The following is a 21,757-nucleotide window of genomic DNA, read 5'->3' on the forward strand; positions in this document are numbered from 1 at the left end:
GAGTGGGCGGCCTTGGGATGCTGATATAATTAAATTGAATATATATATATATATATATTTATATGTTAGTCTAAAATCTTTAGGTGTTCGGTAGCTACTTTAGGTTAAAGATTATTTCGGATTCAAAGTCGAATCGGATCCTATAAAAGAGGTAAATTCTTTCGGCATTTATTTTTTTTTAATTTTTTCATTCACAATATTTTTTGCTTAAAGAAAATTGAATTTTTTATTATTCGGATCATTAGACGTTAGCTATATATATATATATATATATATATATATATATATATATGTACAACTTTAATAAAGGCCAGTGTTAACACTATTTTTATTTATCTTGATTTTGGATAATGTACCCCTAATTTGTCGACTTCTATTCGCATTTTATTTCATTCTAAAATTTAATCTGATCATGTGATTATTTTTAAAAAATTGAAATTGAAATTTTAACATCCAAAATTATTTCTAGATTACGATTTTTGAACATAAAAGAATGAAGCATCATTCTCGCTATAGTGATACTCGTCCCGATCTCAGTGTTTGTGTCTTTTGCCTTTCCATGGCTTGGAGGAGACCATATATATAATATCTGAATTTTAGACATTTGATTTGATGGAGAGCAGGGATTTGAATTTAATTTTTTGAATAAGGATACATGCCTCTATTAAATGTCTAATTATCTCATTGCTAAATAATAATAATAATAATAATAATAATAATAATTCTATTATTATACAGCGGGAAGGATGTCCTCAGCTGTGATCAGCCGTGGGTGAATATGTATATATAAAATTGCGGTTGCAATCTACTCATTTAAAAAATTCGAATGTACTGAGTACGCGCGTAACGCAGCGCGTGGTAAAAAGAGAGCCGTAGCACGAAGGGAAGGAGTTGGGAGTAGGGTTGTAAACGAGCCGAGCCGAACCGAGTAGTGAGAAGCTCGAGCTCGAGCTCGACTCACAACTCCGGGCTCGATACTCGGCTCGAGCTCGATCGAGTTTTATTTTTTAAGCTCGAGCTCGATTCGTGATCGAATTCGAGCTACTCGAGCTCGCTCGATTAAGCTCGATTAATATGTAAAAATAAGCTCGATTCGTATACTCGACAAGAGTTCGATTATTCATGCTCGAACTCGAACTCGAACTCGGATTCGAAATATTTTATTAATTAAAAAAAATAAAAATATATTTAAATATAAAAGCTCGATTAGGCTCGCGAGCTACTCGAGTCAGATATAAGAATACTCGAATTCGGCTCGATCGGTAAGTGGAGCTACTCGAGCTCGAGCTCGACTCGACAATAATCGAACCGAATTCGAATTTTTTTCGAATCGAACCCGAGTAGCTTGCGAGTACTAATGTATCATTTACACCCCTAGTTGGGAGTAGGCAATCGAAGAATAGGGTTTCTGTCGCAATATATATCATGATATGTCGTGATAAATTATAAAAAAAATAGGTTAGCAAGTAAATATTAAAAATATATATAATTTTATTTAATTTATTAAATGAATAAATAAAAAATGATATATTTTTTAATTTTTTAATTTTAATTTATTTTACAAATTTATTTAATTAATTACGTTTAATAATATATTTTTATATTTTTTTATCATTACATTTAAAATTTTTAAAATTTTTTTTGAGAATAAAACATTTCAAATTTAATTTACATCTAATTTTATGAATTTTACAATTATTTTTATTTTTTTTACGTTAACAATTTTTTTCTATTTAGAATCTTTTAATTTAAAAAAATCAATTTTTTTATATTGTCAAGTTAGTTATTTATTTTAATTTTTTATTACACTTATTCTTATGTTCTGTATCATTTATAATTATCATAAATTTTTTAAAAATATTATAACGTCAAATGATATTAATTTTACAATTATTTTCACTTTTATTTTTTTATGTTAACAATTATTTTTCAATTTAGAGTTACTTTTTTTATAATATTAATTTTTAATTTACTAATTTAATTATTTACGTTATAATAATATGTTTTTACACTTATTTTTATCTTTTATTACGTTTAAAATTATAACAACTTTTTTTTAGGTGTTACAACATTTCTAATACATTTATGTCAAATTATACAAATTTTATAATTGTTTTCACATTTTTACGTGAGCATTTATTTTTTTGATTGAATTTTTTATTTATAATAATTATTATTTATATTGTCAACTTAATTATTTACATTAAAATAATTTTTTTTAGGCTTGATCTTATATTTCATTACGTATAGAATTATTACAATTTTTTTTTAAAGTGTTATGATAATTCGAACCTATTTTATATCAAATGATACTAATTTTATAACTATTCTCATATTTTTAATTTACGATACTTTTAACACATTTTAAGTTAAATCATACAAATTTCATGATTATTCTCACTTTTTATGTTAACACTTATTTTTAGGTTTAGAATTTTTTTATTTATAATAATAATTTTTTATGTTATCAATTTAATTATTTACATTATATTAAAATTTGTCACACTTGTTCTTATATTTTATTATATTTAGAATTATCACAATTTTTTTTTAAGTATTATGACACTTTAAATATATTTTATGTCAAATTATACCAATTTTACAATTATTCTCATATTTTTATTTTTAACACTTATTTTTTATTTAAAATTATTTTTATTTGTAATACTAATTCTTTTACCTTACAAATTTATTACGTTTCAATAATATTTTTTTACATTTATTATTACTTTTCATTACGTTTAAATTTATTATAATTTTTTATTTAGGTGTAAATTTTGCAATTATTTTCATTGTTTTATGTTAACTCTTTTTTTAATTATTTTTTATTTGTAATAATAATTTTTTTATATTACCAACTTAATTATTTACTTTATAATAATATCTTTTTACGCTTGTTATTACCTTTTATTATGTTTAAAATTATCATAACTTTTTCTTAAATATGTTACAATATTTCTAATCATTTTATGTAAAATGATATCAATTTTATGATTACTCTCACATTTTTTATATTAACACTTATAATTTGGTTTAGAATTATTATCTATTTGTAATAATAAATTTTTACGTTGCCAAAAAATTATTTATGTTACAATAAAATCTTTTATGTTTGTTCTTACTTTTTATTATTTTTAGAATTATCGCAAGTTTTTCGTAAAATATTATGACACTTCTAATATATTTTACATCCAATGATACCAAATTCACAATTATTCTCACATTTTTATATTAATACTCATTTTTTAATTGAATTATTTTTTATTCATAATACTAATTTTTTTTATATTACTAATTTATTATATTTCTATAATATCTTTTTACATTTGTTGTTACTTTTTATTACGTTTAAAATTATTATAATTTTTTTAAGGTATAATGATTTTTTAATTATTTTACGTCAAATAATACAAATTTTATGATTATTCTCAACATTTTATGTTAACTCTTAACTTTTTATTTAAAATTATATTTTGGTTTGTAATAATAGTTCTTTTATATTGTCAATTTAATTATTTATGTTATAATAATATTTTTTTACATTTATCTTTTATTATATTTAGAAGTATTACAATTTTTTCTAAAAAGTGTTACGACACTTCTTACAATTTTACAAAAAATAATATCAATTTTACAATTACTTTCATCTTTTTATACTAATACTTATTTTTTTGGTTGAAATTAATTAATTATTTGTAATAATAATTCTTTTAAGTTGTCAAAAATATTATTTATGTTACAATAATTTTTTTTACGTTGGTTCTTATTTTTTATTACGTTTAAATTTATCACAACTCTTTATTAGGTGTTACAACAATTCTAATACAATTTATGTCAAGTGACACTAATTTTACAACTATTCTTGCATTTTTATGTTATAACACTTCTAACACATGTTACACCAAATAATTTCAATTTTGCAATTACTCTCATTTTTTTATGTTAATAATTTTTTTATTTAGAATTATTTTTTATTTATAAAACTAATTTTTTTTATATTGTCAACTTAATTATTATATTGTAATAATATCTTTTTATACTTGTTCTTATCCTTTAATGCATTTAAAATTATTATAACTTTTTCTTATTATGACATTTCTAATACATTTTAGTCCAAAATATATAAATTTTATGATTATTCTTATCTTTTTATGTTAGCGTCTAACTTTTGGCATAGGATTATTTTTTAATTTATAGTACTAATTTTTTTTCATTACCAATTTAATTATTTATGTTTTAATAATATTTTTTTTACATTTGTTGTTACTTTTAATTACATTTAAAATTTTCATAATATTTTATTAAGATGTAACAATACTTGCAACCATTTTATGTCAAATAATATTAATTTTACGATTATTCTCACTTTTTTACATTAAATTTTATTTTTTGTTTAAAATTATTTTTTTAATTTGTAATAATATTTTTTTATATAACCAACTTAATTATTTTTGTTACAATAATATCTTTTTATACATGTTATTACTTTTCATTACATTTATAACTATCACAACTCTTTATTAGGATATTCAACACTTTTAACTCATTTTACATTAAGTGACAACAATTTTATGATTATTTTTAACTTTTTACGTTAACACTTATTTATTGGTTTAGAATTATTCTTTGGGTTTAAGATAATAATTATTTTACGTTGTCAAATTAATTATTTATGTTACAATAATTTTTTTTATGCTTGTTCTTATTTTTTTTAGAATTATCACAACTTTTTCTTAAGATCTTACGATATTTCTAACACATTTTATGTCAAATAATATCAATTTTATGATAATTCCTATTTTTTTATGTTTCATCTAACTTGTTTATGGTATTAATATGTTTTTAAGTTTTAGTTATTTATCTTATATATTTAAAAAAAATTAATTAAAATTTTAAATTGATAACTTAATTATTTATGTTACAATAATTTATTTTTATGATTATTCTCACATTTAATTTAGAATTAAATAGCTTCTTCTTTATATGTTACAACATTTTTTATCCATTTCATACCAAATGACACTTATTTTAGTTTTTTTCTCACTTTTTTTCGTTATTTATTTTGTTTTTCAATTTTTAACTATTTTGCTTATATATTTAAAAAATAATAATTAGTTAAAATTTTGTTACCCACATAATAATTTATGTTACAATAATATTTTCTTATGATTATTCTTACATTCTATTATGTTTAGAATTGTTGTCTCTTTTTAGTATATTATGATACTTTTTTATCTATTTTATACTAAATGATACTAATTTTACATTTCTTTTCATTTGTTTTTGTTACCAATTTATTTTTTAATTTATAACTATTTTCTTATATATATATATATATAAACAATAATTAATCAAAATTTTACATTGTCATCATAATTATTTACATTACAATAATATATTTTTATATTTATTCTTATTTTTCAATATGTTTAAAATTATCATAATTTTTTCTTAGTGTATTATGACATTTCTTACCTATTTTATGCTAAATGATATAAATATTACATTTCCTTTCCCATATTTACGTTATCTATTTTTTTTTCTTTATTAGATATTTTTATATATTTAGAGAAATAATAAATAATTAAAATTTTATGTTGCTAACTTAATTATTTATATTTTAATAATATTTTTTACAATTGTTTTTACATTTTATTACTTTTAAAATTATTATAACTCTTTCATAGGGGTTACGATATTTTTAATATATTTTATGATAAATGATACCATTTTTATGATTCTTTTCACTTATTAGCGTTAATAAATTTTTGATTAATTTTTTATTCTCAAATATTATTTCTTCTATGTTATATTTTATCATTGAAAGTATTTTTAACTATTTTTTATATATTTATAAGAAAAATTATTAATTTAAATTCACATTATTAATTTAATTATTTATGTTAAATAAAATTTTTAACGCTTTTTTTATATTTAATTATGTTTAAAATTTTTCATAATTCATTTTTTAATACATTACAATACTTTTATCCCATTTTACATAAATTAATAAAAAAATTTATTATTTCTCTCATCTATTATGTTAATAATTTTTTATTTTATTTTAAAATATAAATTCTTTTAGCTTAATTTTTTACTTTGAAAGAATTTTATGTTAATATTTTTAATTTATTTAGAATTATTTTTTTTATTTTATAATACTTTTTAACTATTTTACAAGATACCAATTACATTAAAATTTAAAATATATATTTTTAATTATTATTTTTTATTTTTAAATAATTTCATAAACATATAATAAAGTAGAAAATAAAAAACTTTTACCTAAAATGAAAATTATTTAAATTTTGAATAAAATTTTATACTTTTTTTTTTGTAATCTCATTACATGATAAATAGGTTTTTTTTTTTTTTTTTAATTTCAATTAATGATTGATATTTAACTATATAAATTTAATGATTATTTCTTAGTGATCTAACAATCGATGTCCCTGATAGAACAGAGTTACATAACAGAAAAATTAGATTGTCAGATTATGTAACGGATAAGAAGGAACGAAGAAAAAAAAATCTGATGGCGTTTTTAGCTTGTTATTCTCTTTCTCTGTCTCAACTTCAGCTTTAGCTTCAACCTTCTGTCATATTTAAGCCATACCCTTTTCTCTTCTTCTCTTCTTCTTATCGTTTGAGCCCAAGGAACCGGTTTCAAAGTCACAGCACCAATCGCTTTCCTCGTGTTCTTGTTACGTCAAATGCTGCAGTAGACTCGTGCAATGGGGCTGTCATTGCCACCGACTCTGAGGATCCCTCTTCTTCTTCTTCTTCTTCTTATGGAAGACAGTACTTCCCTTTAGCTGCTGTTGTTGGCCAGGTTTCTTTTCATCTCTTTCTCTCTTTCTTTTTGTTGTATAGGGAAGGAAAGGAAATGCTTTAGAAGTAGTACAAAAATGGGTCATTGGTTTTGTACGTGTTTGTTAATGAAGTAATATCTCGTAGGTTTAGTGAAGTTGTTTCTTTAAACCCTCTACTTTAATGCAAATTTTACATAACTATGTGACTTTATTACTGAAGTTGTATCCGATGCATGATTAACTGTTGTCACAGGATGCCATTAAAACTGCTCTTTTACTTGGGGCAATTGATTGTGAGATTGGAGGGATTGCTATCTCTGGAAGGCGAGAAACAGCCAAGACTGTAATGGCACGTGGATTGCATGCCATTTTGCCACCCATTGATGTAGTCGTTGGTTCAATAGCCAATGCAGATCCAGCCTGCCCAGATGAGTATGAACAGTGAACTCTTACCTGTTATATAACTTCGTTTGTAATTTGGTTCTGCTAAATGTGATATGAGGTTTAACCCTCTGATAGAACATAGGTTTGTGCGCTATTTGTTAGGGACATGAAGCAAAACACTTGGCATTAGTCATGTGGCATTAGAAAGAACGGAAAATGTATACAAGAGTTGTATTAAATTTTTACTGTTTGTTTTCTCGGATTTGCAGTCCCTATTGAGAAGATATAAGTATTCCTTTGAGTATTAATATGTGTTCTGAGGCTAGAACAGTTTCTGTAGAACTTCTGACCTAAGTTAAAAGCTTGCACTGCTTTTATGATATTAATGGACATGAGAACTAACTGATTCAACAACAATCTCGCATATTTATTCCTTTCAAGATGTAACCTGGTCCTCATAATTTTTAAAGGTGGGAAGATGGTTTAACTCAGCAAGCAGAATATGATTCTGATGGCAATGTTAAGACTCAAGTTGTCAGATCTCCTTTTGTTCAGGTACATTGCATACAAGAAAGCCTTTCTTATTGAGTTTGTTTTATTGTCTAAACACCCTTGTTCACTCTTGCTCTAGAGTCCACTTGGAGTGACAGGACAGACTTATTGGATCTGTTGATGTTGAGGAGTCTGTGAAAACGGGAACAACTGTTTTTCAACCTGGCCTTCTGGCTGAAGCATATAGAGGTGTATTAACTATTGATGACATTAATCTTCTGGATGAGGGAATTAGGAATTTGCTTCTTAATGTACCGACTGAAGGAGTTAATATTGTCGAAAGAGAGGGAATCAGTTTCAAGCACCCTTGCAAACAGCTTTTGATTGCCACTTATAATCCAGAAGAAGGTGCTGTACGAGAACATTTATTAGATCGTATTGCAATTAACTTGAGGTATAAAACTCGTTTTTAGATGATGAAATGAGTTTCTTAGTTTTAATGTATCTTTCCCATTCTGTTAATGACAAACTTCCTTTGCAATGCAGATCTTCCAATGAATTTTGAAGAACGTGTTGCAGCAGTTGGAATTGCAACACAATTTCAGGAAGCTAGCAATAAAGTTTTTAAAATGGTCAAGGAAGAAACAGAATATGCAAAGATTAAGGTAACCATGCATTGATGGCTTTTTTTTTCAAGTCAGATTTTGAATCTTCTTAATACAATGGTCCTTCTCAAAACCCACCTTTGATTAAAATAAGAGATGAATGTATAAACTAAGAGTTGACTATAATGAAATCTGTGCATAAAACAGATCATTTGCTTAGATGTATAAACTTCATCCATTTATGCCCAAAAGCTTGTGTATGTAACAAGGTGCTTAAATTCAATTTATCGTTCATAGACCAGAAAAGGTTCAACATGTTGAGTTTTCTGCAGATGTAATAGCACTTGCTTGACCATTACCTCTTAACTATAAATAGTACCAAACACATTCAAGGACTATTTCCCACTGTATAAAACTCAGTCACTGTTTGAACTTTAATGAAAATTGTAAAAGTTAATGATGAAAAAGGAAAGTAGGGTATAAATTTCTGTGTCAGTTATATTAAGAAAGGATCTCTATGATATTTGTGGGCTTTAGTGCTATGTCGTTCAAATAGTTGTTGCCAGTAAAATAGGTATATATAGAATGCAAACCCCTTAGAAGTCCTCTGGTCTGGTTTCAAATTTTTCAGAAAGGGACCATTTCATCCTAAAATGTACTCTAAGAAGTTGAAATGGAAACACATTTTGCAAGTAATAAAATTTGATGACTTTGATATCACCATGTGCATTCAGCAGTTCAGCTGCATTTTTACCATTACATTGTGCTAGTAATTGAATTTTCTTCTCAATGCCAAGCTTTGTTTGTTTAATCCATATCTGATTTTTGGTACTTATGGCACTTTGTTATGCACAAAGATGAATTTTATTTCTCTTGTGCCTTTTTTTTTTGGCAGATCATTTTAGCGAGAGAGTATTTGAAGGATGTTACAATTAGCCGAGAACAATTAAAGTACCTGGTTATGGAAGCCTTTCGAGGTGGTTGCCAGGTGCTAAGATTGAAATCTTGCTTTCTTACATTTTTGTATGGCTTTTATTCTTTAACCACTTTGGATAACAAAATTTACTCAAATTTGTCCCTTCTCAATCCTCTTATACTGTAAGACTTAAAAATTATCTCAGTTGGGAGGAACCAGCTTCCCATATGCCTAGAAGCTGACTGAGATGAAGCCATCAAGTCTCTGATCCCAAATGCTCTAGGCAAATAGTTCTTTGCCTCTAATTCCATCCTGAGAACAAGGATATAGTAAGATTTTATTAGGCAAAAATACATAAATACTTTTGTAATAGTAATATTTTAGTTATAATTATGAGTACTGCTTCTTAAATTCTTATCAGGGACATGGAAAAGCCACTACTTTCCTGCTTCATATTAGTTTGTGTTTCTCAAATTATCCAGCACTGACATGTACTGGGGAATCCTTTGGAGTGACCATATTTTGTGAAACAAACATCACTAAAAAGGGGAATATGTTATTTTCAGTAACCAATACAAGCCATTCTTAAGCAAAAACTAAGGGGATGATGTTTTTGCAGTTTAAGAACATAATAAAACTGGCACCCGAGCTTTTAGCTCAGTGATAGGTTTGTGTATTCCCTGATCAAAAAGCTGGGTTTGAATCTCCCATTCCTCAAATAAAGCGAATAATAATAATAATAAAGGTCAAGATCACTGATTTTTTTTAATTGAAGATTGTTCATGGATTGTAAGAATGCTAATCATGGTATGGAATAATAAGTATTACTGAAAAAATTTATAGGGACTCAGAGCCGAGCTATATGCTTCCCGGGTTGCAAAATGCTTGGCTGCTTTGGAAGGACGTGAAAGAGTTAATGTGGATAACCTGAAGAAAGCTGTTAAGTATTCTTACTATGATTTTGCACCCATTATTTTGTAATGCACTGCAAGAAATTGTTGTATCCATTCATCCCCTGGCCTCCTGTTTATTTGTTTCTTCTTGATGTCTAGATTTTTTAAGCAATTCTTGCCTCTGATTGCTTAATTACTTGTAATAGAATATGCTTTTCTTGTTACTTCTACCATTTCCAAGTTGCTACCAACTTTTGAGCATATTTCTGTTTCCAACCGAGGGACATATGATACTTATTTATGGTGGCATTGCAGGTTGTGTTGAAATGTCTGCTAATTAATGGCTACCTATCTGTTTGATTATATTTCTTCTATTTTGGAGATCAGTACATACAGTCCCACCTTTTCTCCTCTTCATTTTATTTATTCTTTTAGTGGGTGGTTGGGGATAAATATTGAAGTTAAAAAGGAAAAAATATCTGCCTCATGATGAAGCTACTCGTTTTTGTTTGCGTCATGAAAGCAGAAAATTAGAAGACCAACAGAAAAATTTGTGTTGATATATCATATAATACAGGTGGAGCTTGTCATCCTCCCTCCCACCAGATCAACAAAATCAACAGCCTCCACCTCCACCTCCACCTCCCCCTCCACAAAATGAAGAATTTGGGGAGGAGCAGAAGGAGGAGGAAGATTAAGAGGTATGTTGACATTAAGATTTCAACATTAAGCACTATACAGTTTCTTAATAAATTTTGTCATTTCTTTGCAGGAATTGTTGTTTATCAACTAAAATCTGCCAAAGTCCTTATCATTGAGGACTTAGCTATCATCGTTTCTTCTTTAAAAATTAACTATTTTACTGATGAAATAAGCTGTGATGCTTTGTTTACAACCAGGATGACAGTGATCAGGAGAATGAGCAACAACAGGAGCAAATACCTGAAGAATTTATCTTTGATGCAGAAGGGGGTTTGGTTGATGAGAAACTACTTTTTTTTGCACAACAAGCACAGAGGCGCTGGGGGAAAGCTGGAAGAGCAAAGAATGTTATATTCTCGGAGGATAGAGGCCAATATATTAAACCAATGCTCCCAAAGGTTAGTTCTGTCCCTTCCCTGAACCATGCAAGTTTGGATAAGGGTAATGGTTGCCACTAGCTTCCAAAACCTCCTGATATGTAATTCAAAATATTTTTGAAGTATATAATGACTGTCAAAATATTACATTTTGCAAACTAAACTTCCAAAATATTCTATGTACCCCCAATGAAGGGTTTAACATTCTTATATGTCCTGTCATATTTTACCTTTTTTATGTGTAGTTTTCCCCTTTCTGTTGAATTTTTTGCTTTGTCAGTTGGGTGTTGATGAAATCTCAAAATCAACCAGTAATTAGCAATCTTCTTCACTCTTTCCAATCTTCTATACATTGTTTTTCCCACTCCTAACCTCATTTTTGGAATAAGCTGCATTGTTTTTCCAACAGGGCCCTGTGAAGAGACTAGCTGTTTATGTAACACTTAGAGCTGCTGCACCATATCAAAAGTTGCGTAGGGAGAGGGACTTTCAAAAAAGTAGGAAAGTTTTTGTGGAGAAAACTGACATGAGGGCTGAAAGAATGGCAAGAAAAGTGGGAGCATTGGCATTGATGAGCTACTTCTATTGCTCACATCTATTATTAACTTTATTTATTTATCAATAAAAAAATACTTTCTAGTGGTTCTATGTATTTCGGTGTTTCTTTTAACCTCATGATTATACTTATGGTAGTATATACTCTTAAAGGATTTTTGATTGTACGAATTTCTGAACTTCCATTGGTGTCGTCTAACACATACAAGTCTACAATATCTTGAATTATCAGCATTTACCATGAAGTACAACAGAATCATGACTGAATGCCTGCATAATATTTAAGCATAAGGATCAGAGTAAAATTGATGTGGAAAGATTGTTCTAGCAAATTGTTTCAACTGGGATCTGCCAAAGAGTGAAATAAATTCTATTCAAGTACTTGGGTTCATAAAATATATATTTCATGTCACATAATATTAGTGGTTGATGCAAGTGGGAGCATGGCATTGAACCTAATACAAAATGCTAAAGGTGCTGCACTTAAGTTACTGGCTGAGAGTTATACAAGCAGAGACCAGGTAAACTAGAGACAATTTTGTGCTGAACTTTCAGGGTAGTTAATTTGTTTCTATTTACTGGTAATGTTGATTATACCTTTCTGTGGAGATGCTGCAGAAGTCCTTCTGCCTCCTTCCATATCAATTGCAATGGCTAGAAAACGTCTTGAGGGACTTCCATGTGGGGGTGGATCTCCCCTAGCTTATGGTTTAAGCATGGTATGTATATAATATAAGGTGAATCCCTCAATTTGTGGCACAGATTTTCTGAAACGATTCATTGTAACTAATTGTCAATGACACATATTGATACATAATGGCTGCCTTGCCATATTATTCTGCATTGGCTATATGTCATTATGACTTGGAGGTAATGACTTTCACATCATGGCTGTTGTAATATTGTTGCCTCATAAATCTGAAATGTTTTTTTTCTTGTGAATTATAACTGCATGTTTACATCTCTATGCTATTTTTGAGCTTGTCAATGAAATTCTTTTCAGTGCATATTTTGATACAAATTCAAAGTTTCCTTTTCTTGAACTTTAATATTGCAAGGCTGTCAGGGTTGGGCTAAACACAGAGAAAAGTGGTGATGTGGGACGTGTAATGATCGTTGCAATAACTAATGGAAGAGCCAACATATCATTGAAAAGATCCACTGACCTCGAAGTTGCTGCCTGCTTCTGATGCCTCTCAACCCTCAGCGCAAGAGTTGAAGGTAAACTATGGCACTATAACTAGTTATATAGCATGATGACCATCGGTAAGAAGCCTGCTAGTCTTGCTACAATTATAATATACCCCCTGTTATAGGCTTTAATTGGACGTGGTCGCAATATAACTATGTCTACAAGCAAAAAGGCTATACATTGTTCGTGTTTGAACCCTTCATTTTTTAGTGATATGAGCTGAAAGCTACAAATGAAGGTTTCTGAATGTTATCTAGGTTTGGCCAAATGATTTTCATGCATTTTATGTATATAAATATTGGAGGTTGAGATTCTTGAGGTGGCTGGAAAAATATACAAAGCATCCCTTGTTATTGACACTGAGAACAAGTTTGTCTCAACTGGTTTTGCCAAGGAAATTGCTAGAGTAGCTCAAGGTACGTCTACTGAAACATTTATTCTTTTATCATGCATATCGAATGTAATAAAATAGTCATTATTGATTTTATCTTGCAGGGAAGTATTATTACCTGCCAAATGCTTCAGATGCTGTCATCTCAGCTACAACAAAGGAAGCATTATCAGCTTTGAAAACTTCATGATTCAGAAGCATTATCGGCTTTCACCAATTCATGATGTTCATAACCAACCCAATTGTGAGTCTGTACTAATTCCTGCCAAAATCACATCAAGAAAACGCAATTGAATCATGTCAGCATTTTTGTGTTTGTCTAACATCTTTCACTTGTATGTTTTGTAATAAAAACAAACAGAGTTTCTTCCTCCTTGGGGAAAGAGATTGTTCAAAGTTTATTTCTTGTTTGCCTACCTGTGTTAAATTGGTTTATGATGAATACTAAACTAAAACGCATGCATATAATCAAATCAAAGTACTCAATACTTCTAATAACATGTACCTTTTTTAGAGTTCTGTCAAAAAGCTGGATTTTCCATTCCAAATTTTTATGCAATGTTATGTTTATTTCTCTTACTTTTATATCTTTTCAATCAAGTCGTACTCTTATTATGAGCTCAATCATTACCTTGAAAGTCAAAGTGGCTAATTATAGAGGTTGGGGCAAGTGTCACGGGTCGAGACTCAAGCTCCGAACTCGCGCGGTTCCGGGACCCGGGCATTCACCCTTTCGACGTCTTAGATCAGCCTTCCGTTACGGTTCACATTCTTGTGAGGTATTGTCCGCTCTGGCCCCCCTGGCCTCACGGTTTTGTCCTACAAAAGGCGCCTCACAAGGCGGAGATGGTGTGAACCCTTTTATACCTCAGGGACCTTCCTATTATGTTCGATGTGGGATTCAGGACTCCCCCTTAGGTCCGTGACATTCTCCCGCACCCAACCTCGTGACGCCCTCGTCATGGAGGCCGGCCACCCTGCCTGCCTCCCTTGAGGTGCTCGGCGTGGATCGAACGGTATAGGGTTGGCTCTGATACCACTTGTCACGGGTCGAGACTCAAGCTCCGAACCCGCGCGGCTCCGGGACCCGGGCATTCACCCTTCCGACGTCCCAGATCAGCCTTCCGCCACGGTTCACACCTTTGTGAGGTATTGTCCGCTCTGGCCCCCCTTGACCTCACGGTTTTGTCCTACAAAAAGCGCATCACAAGGCGGAGATGGTGTGAACCCTTTTATATCCCAGGAACCTTTCTATTATGTTCGATGTGGGATTCAGAACTCCCCCTTAGGTCCGTGACACAAGTACTTACTTGGGTAAAAAAATGTGTGAATTCTTTACATAAACTTATTAACTTAGAGGTTGAACACGAAGACAACATAATTTTAGTATAACTAATTATCTTTTAATTTAATAAAATGGTCTTATAAATTATATATATATATATATATATATATATATATATTAGAAATGAGCACGTGTCATTTTGCTGGTTTATTTTTTTGAAATTGAGTTTTGTAAAAAAAATTTACAATTTTTTTAAAATTTGTACTATAGTGTAAGTTTAATACACATTAATATTAAAATAAAAGAGAGACTTAATCCAAATGATTCAATCAAAATTTAGGTTAATCTGGGACTTGGTATCTTTAGTTGTCTGGAAGAGTAGACATGAGACAGGCTGAGAAAACCATTCAATATTTTGATTCGATCATGAATGTATCCTGGAATAGAGAAGAATCCTTTTCTTACTTTCATGTATTCTTCTTTCCAAGAAAAGGGCAACCTTCATCTCCCTTAGGAATACAGCTAGGCTTGCTATGGAACATGGGACTCTAAGGTTGACCCAAATATATGGTACAATTGCATCAGATGAAAGACGCCATGAGATTGCCTATACTAATAGTTGAAAAGCTCTTCGAAATCGATCCTGATGGAATTGTTATTGCTTTTGCCGAGATGACGAGGAAGAAAATCACAACGCCGGCCTGTCCTTTTTATGATGATCAGGACAACCTCAGCTGTTGCAATAACACTGGGGGTTTACACTGCCAATGATTGTGCTGATATATTAGAGTTCTTGGCGGATAGATGGAAAGTTATGAAGCCAACTGGACTTGAAGATGAGGGAAGAAAGGCTCAGGAATAATATGTTTGTGTACTTGCTGCTTGAACTAGAAGGCTTGAGGAGAGCTCAAGCAGAAGCAAAAAATAATTTAGGATTTCAATGGAGGGAAATCCAACTGTGTGTGCAGATATTATTTGACTTCTTTTCCTTTCATTTGCAGTTCCCCTTTGTAATGAACAGAAATAAGGACCACTGCACGTTCAAACAAAGTTATTACCATTGTTTCACCGACTTTTTGTGAACTCATTAATGGCCAATTCTTCTAACAGAAAAGCTTAGGAAGGTCTGTTACTAAAATTAACAGTACAAGAAAATCGAGTATATAACAGAATCTATGGCCAGAAAACATAAAAGTATATAACAAAATCTCAACTTTCCTTGTTTTGCTTAATGAGGAGACAATTTAATCAGATTCATTATAAAGAAACAACCCACAAGAATAAATTTTAAACACAAGTGAATAAAATCAAAATCTCAATACCTCTACTGCTTCGTACAGAATTATTCTAGTTGGTCAATGCTTATGTTTATTCTTCTTTGGTTTGGAAGAAATCATTCCATATGCTTTGCGCCTTGACTCTGATATTGTAGATGCTTGACGACGCTTTTTCTTGCCCTGCTTAGATATATGCTTCATATCACCATCTGAATCCTCTAATTTTGCTTTCTTATCTTCCTTGCCACCACCAAATCTTGAAGTCGATTGCTCAACAGCATCTCTTGACCTCTTCTTACCAGCCTTTTGACCATTTCGCTTCTCCTTGAGAAGCTCCTTAATCCTCAATTTCTGCTGGTACCTCTTACTGTTGGGTACCTTCCATTCCTTATCCATATATGGTGCAAGCTTCTTCAAAGAAACATACTGATTCAACTCTTTCTCATCCAATGCCAATATCTCTTTAGGCTTCAACCCATACCTATTAGGTTTGATCTTGACATATTTAAATCTTGTTTTCAAGTCTCCAATTGTATCCTCATAGTCCAAATTATAAAATTCCTCCCACATTTCCTGTAAGGCTTTCTGAACAACAGACATTTTACGCTTCCTCTTGCGCTTGCCTTCCTCAGTCTCCTCTTCCTTCCTTTCCTCATCATCTTCTTCATCTTCATTTTTGTATCCTTCACTCTCATTATCAGCTTCGTCATCATCACCATCATCTTTGTGTTTGTGTTCAAAGTCCTCTTCTTCTCCACTATCATTACCCCCACCACTCTGTAACTTGTGCTTATTCCTTTCCCTTGCAGCCAAGAACCCATCATGAGACTCAAGCACATCCCATCCTTTAGGAAGTCCAAGCAACTCATCCTCCTTATCAAAGTCTGGTTTCTCAATTCCATCACTATCACTATTGAATTCCGTATCTTCATTATCATAATACTTCTCATCAAATACAGCCTTCATCATCTTATCATACTCCTCAGGATCAAATTCCTCCTCCAAATCCTTTGCACTAAATGGGCACTCCTCATCTTTCTTAATGCCTGCAATCTCCATAACTTTCTTCATTCTCTCCTTAATTTCTTCCTTCTTCAAATTCTTCAAATGCTTCAGCTCCTCCTTCCTTTCCATCTCTGCAACCCTCATTCTCTCCTCCTTCCTTTCCCTCTGCGCTTTCCTCTTGTTCTCCTTCTTCCTCACTGATCCCTCTACTTTCCTAGAGTACCCTATCACTCTATCCTCAGCATTCTCCTCATGCCTGAAGTTATACTCCAACTCATACCCCTCTTGCCTCTCAATCTCCTCCTCATCCCTCAACACCTCATCCACTACCTCATTATCAATCACGAGATCTCCACCTTTCCCCTCCTTATCTATCCACATCTTGTTTTTAAAAAACTCTTTCAAGAACTTCATGTTCTCGTCCATTTTCTCATCTTTCCCAAAATATTCTTCCAACTTCTTTAATTCCCCATCATTGAAATCTTCTTTTTCCTTGTCATCCTCACCCTTTGTTTCCTTTACTCTCAAGAAATCCCCATTATCCTCATTGTCAAATTCTTGTGTTGCATCCAAAAGAGCCTTCTTTATCTCTTCTTGTTCTTCGCCGTAAGTATTTACCTTCTTTTTCTGCTTAACAACAGCATTCTGTTCCTGAAAATCAGGCCCTTCTTCAATCAAGTGCTTTGCAACCACATCTTTCAAATACATTGCTTTCTTATCTTTCTTTTCTTTCTGCTCACTTTCTTCTTCTTGTTTGTGGCTTTCATCATCATCAGACTCAAAAAGCTTGACATCTTTTTCCTTCAATCTAGGGTCACGACTTCTCACCTAGGTTAGAACATGCAAATTCAAAATGAAAAATCATCAATAAATTGGAAAAGTTTCAGTTTTCACACCAATGTAGTAAAAGAAAACAGTTATCTCATATTACTAAAAAGTCCTCAATTCAAACGCATAGGTCCAGATAAAAGAAATTATACATTACTCAGGGCCACTTAATTCCTATATCTGTTAAAGTCATCAGTACAGACACATCTTGCTTCCAATCTAACATCCATAAACAAACACCTGATAAAGCCACGTTGTTAAAGCTTTTTACCAACATGCAAACGTTCAGGCAGAAATTTGTTTCAAGTGGGTTAGAGACAGGGAGTGTAGATTACAATAGTCAGCTTTATTTTATGTGTATAAAGATTTTTAATTTTATTACATCTCTCTCTCTTCATTCACTTGCACACAGAAAGGAATAAAGAAAGCATTGTCAGAGAAAAAGATTTTGCCCAGCAGCCATGGAACTAACATGACCACATGATAGTAAAAAAAGGACAGTTTCAACTCTATTTACAGGAATAGAGAACTAAATAATATTATTGATGAACAACTCTTTGTTTAAGATGGAAGTGAAGCAAACTTGGAACTTTGTTTGTTGGCATTAATTATGATAATTCTTGACATTAAAACACATTAGGCAATGTAATGGCATAAACCTTTAAGGTTTATTAACAAAATAATATATTTTAGCTTATCAGACATAATACATAGAATTTTCTGTCCTGAAAATATTAATTATCTTTGAAAAATTAGTGCGTTACTTCACTTGATATTTTGTGAATTTGTCCTTATATTTGGAATATTTGGAGGATTGAGGCACCATATCCATGTCCACTTCAAGGTATCAGAAAAGTGGCTTATGCAGGTGCTTGAGGAAAAAAGATGAGTTAGACTTGCAGAAACATAGCTTCATCACCCAAGGCACAAGGTGATAAAAAAGGCACTCGCCCGAGTGAATGTGCAAGCCACAAAAAAAGTGCAAGATACAAATTAATATACATTGGACAAAGATAATTCCACACGTCCTATTTAACGAACTAAAAATTTATGAATTTTTCAACAAAAGATTAAAAAACTTACTGCATTACATTGCTTAACATGTTCCCAAGATCAAGAATTATTACAATTAGATTAAAATCATCATCAAAGACGGCTCAATATTTTGCCCACTTCAATCTTCAACAAAAAGTTGTGCACGGGACATATGAAACAATGTATGGCTCATTCTAGCATAGTTCATTGCTAAATTAGATTTTTAACAACTAATTTCAGAAGCTGAGAATTGATTAGACTCGTTCAGAGCATATGATTAAATAGGAAAATTAGCCATCAGATTGAAACGATTTTTTCATCCTTCCTAATTTCCAAACTCATTCCTAGGCAAAGACTAAGACTTACCTAAATTACTAACATAGTAACCACTAAAAAATCCAATTATGATCATAAAAAGCAAAATCATAATCAATAAAAAATCGACAAACTACTCAAAAACAACATCAATAAGGGCTTAAAATAACTTTAAAAAAAAGGGTATTTGAAAAGAAACTCCTCACCCTAATTAGAGCTTTAAAGAAATCTCCATCGTTCTTTCTGAGGGTAATTTGATCACTATAATCTTCATCATCATCATCTTCTTCAGAAGATTCTTCATTAGATTCTTCCACGTCTCCTCTCTTCTTCAGCTCCTCGTACCTCTGGAGATCCTCCCGTTTCTTGTTGTGCTCGAATCTTTGAGCGTACTCGTTGTTGATTTCTATCTTCGATATGTCGTCGTTTAGGGGACCTTCGTCGTCGTTGAATAGTTTCATACCCATCTTGATTTGGCCTTCTTTCCTTTCACCTCTTCTTCCACGGGTTGCAGGGATTAGGGTGGGTTTTGCGCTAGTCAAAAACTGCATCAGGGTTTTAAATTACGCAACGGGTTGACTAACACTAACATTGTTGCATGGACTCAACACGACAAGACACACACGAGTTATGTGTCTGACTCGCGGCTGAAAATATGGACTCTGCTTCTTGGAGATAACAGGAATGGAGGAAGGTTAAGGAAAGCGGCTTGGGTTTTGATCTCCGGTTTGAAGGTGCTTTTTTTGGGGGTTATGAAGAATTAAAAGGAGAGAAGAAGAAGGATATGCTACCTGACGGTGACCGGAAAAGAAACAATCGGTGGCCTGGGTTTGGAGATTGAAGGCGGTTCAGGAACCAGCAGCTAGAAAAAGAAAAGATACCGGTTTAGGGTTGAATTTTTGAGTTTAAACTAAAAGGTTAGGAAACGGTGAGTTTTGAGTGGGTAGCAAAACGGGTCAGATTTGGGTTTAGCCCAATGTATAATTATTTTAGCCGTTGTGGGCCTATTTTGTGTGTTGTATGCATGTTTACTTTTCTTTTTCATTTAAGTACATGTTTAGGCTTCGTTTCTTTAGAAAAAATACCTTTTGAAAAATAATTTTTAAAAAATTAAAGTAAATTTTTTATTATTTAGATGAGTTAATGAAAAATATTTTTCTTTTATTGTTTTTTGAATTTTTTTTTCAAATAATATTAATATAACAATTAAAATATTAAAAATTATTTATTATTAAAATATATTGAAATTATTTATTATTAAAATTATTAATATTAAAAAATAATTATATTTTAATAATAATATTTAATATAAAATATTATGTTAATATAAAAATACTTAAAATAAAACTATTTTTATTCTTTATATTATTTATTAATATATTATATTAATAATATATTATTTATTAATATATTGTAATATAATATTATTTATAAGTAAAATTATATTTAAAAATATTAATAAATAATTATACTCATAAATAGCTTTTTTTAAAAAAATTGTTTTCTCTTTTTCAAATTCATTAGACAAATTTAAAAAAAAATGACCTCATTTTTCATTTATTATTAAGTCATTTTTCGTTAACTAGCTAATTTTTTATCAAACAAACACATGAAAATATGATAATAATTTTTTGAAAGTTATTTTTGACGAAACAAACGGAATATTTGAAAATGTACCTATAGAAAATAAAAAAATGGATAAATTATGTGTGGATGATAAAATATCCAATTGCAATTAATGGAGATTAAGGTTATTAGAACAAAAATATTTAACTATTTAAAATTAATTTAAGTATTTAAAGATATAATAAAAAAGATTTTTTTATTGATTTATCGATGAGAGAAAATTTTATTTACATTAGAAATTACATTAATATATATTTTTTATATTTCTTACTAACATGTCCACATACCCGTATCATATTTTTGAACACTTTAAAACTATTTTATGAGTACAAAACTTTTGAGCATTTACAAGTATGACTTTTAAATACTTACTTGTATATGATATATACTTGCACCTGAGTCCATGAAACATAATAATAAGATTATATTTATTTTAAAAAAAATAAAACTTTCATTTTTCTAAAAAAAAAAATTTCTTTTGCAAGAAAAGGTTGAATAAAAAGGGAAAAAGAAAATAAAAACCTAAGAAATATTTTAGAACAACTGCTAATGAAATATTTTATAAAATATTCTATGATCATCACATTTTGAGCAACATTTTGAACAAATTTGCTTCAAAATTAATAGTATAATGGTAAATTTGTTTCAAATTAAAACTATGATCATAAAATTACACCAATTAAATATTAATGATAAATTTGATCTACTCACATAAATAAAATGATAAATTTGTACTTTATCCCCATATAATCAAAACGGCTGATGCCACACTGACGTTTGTACATCAGTTCTTGCAAAAGTATAGCAGAGCTCAAGAAAGGGAGAGGGCAACAATGGAAGAACGGTAAATAAATGAAAAGCACCTATGAAAATATGGTTGAAAGTTAATTTTGATGGGCCATTGAAAAAAAAAAGAGAATAGAGCAAGAATTGGAGTTGTCGCAGGAAACCATTTGAGCATGGTTAAAAGAGCTTTTCTGTATGACCGTGAATGGCATCACACACTCAGAAGTCATTGAAGGCATGACGTTGGCCAGAGCAGCAAAGTTTGCAGGAAGCTTGGGAAT

General features: G+C 30.2%; 1 protein-coding gene and 2 pseudogenes across 2 annotated transcripts; 2 read left to right on the plus strand and 1 right to left on the minus strand.

Moving 5' to 3' along the window:
* Positions 1 to 6,404: 6,404 nt before the first annotated feature.
* On the plus strand, positions 6,405 to 15,672 carry LOC111284299 (magnesium-chelatase subunit ChlD, chloroplastic-like; annotated as a pseudogene). The gene is made up of 15 exons (XR_016342793.1): positions 6,405 to 6,832; positions 7,066 to 7,244; positions 7,667 to 7,751; positions 7,828 to 8,142; positions 8,230 to 8,353; positions 9,189 to 9,281; positions 10,053 to 10,148; positions 10,680 to 10,803; positions 11,002 to 11,202; positions 11,591 to 11,756; positions 12,160 to 12,455; positions 12,795 to 12,957; positions 13,233 to 13,344; positions 13,424 to 13,563; positions 15,093 to 15,672. The product of XR_016342793.1 is annotated as a magnesium-chelatase subunit ChlD, chloroplastic-like (transcript).
* Positions 14,989 to 15,672, plus strand: LOC111284723 (stearoyl-[acyl-carrier-protein] 9-desaturase, chloroplastic pseudogene; annotated as a pseudogene).
* Positions 15,673 to 15,780: 108 nt separating this feature from the next.
* LOC111284722 (KRR1 family protein) lies at positions 15,781 to 19,979 on the minus strand. The gene is made up of 2 exons (XM_022873599.2): positions 19,271 to 19,979; positions 15,781 to 17,714 (listed from the first exon to the last, which is right to left on the minus strand). The coding sequence occupies exons 1-2, from the start codon at positions 19,613 to 19,615 to the stop codon at positions 15,960 to 15,962; spliced, it is 2,100 nt and encodes a 699-aa protein (XP_022729334.2). The 5' UTR covers positions 19,616 to 19,979; the 3' UTR covers positions 15,781 to 15,959.
* Positions 19,980 to 21,757: the final 1,778 nt, after the last annotated feature.

The sequence above is a fragment of the Durio zibethinus genome, chromosome 6 (genome assembly GCF_047325235.1).
Source record: "Durio zibethinus cultivar Kanyao isolate XHJ-2024 chromosome 6, ASM4732523v1, whole genome shotgun sequence".
Taxonomy (NCBI): domain Eukaryota; kingdom Viridiplantae; phylum Streptophyta; class Magnoliopsida; order Malvales; family Malvaceae; genus Durio; species Durio zibethinus.

Excerpts from the sequence above, each read along its gene's own strand:
- LOC111284722 (XM_022873599.2), bottom strand. The coding sequence starts at position 19,615 with ATGCAGTTTTTGACTAGCGCAAAACCCACCCTAATCCCTGCAACCCGT. Across the intron at positions 17,715-19,270 it reads TCTTTAAAGCTCTAATTAGG|GTGAGAAGTCGTGACCCTAG; the intron begins GTGAGGAGTTTC and ends GTTCTAACCTAG.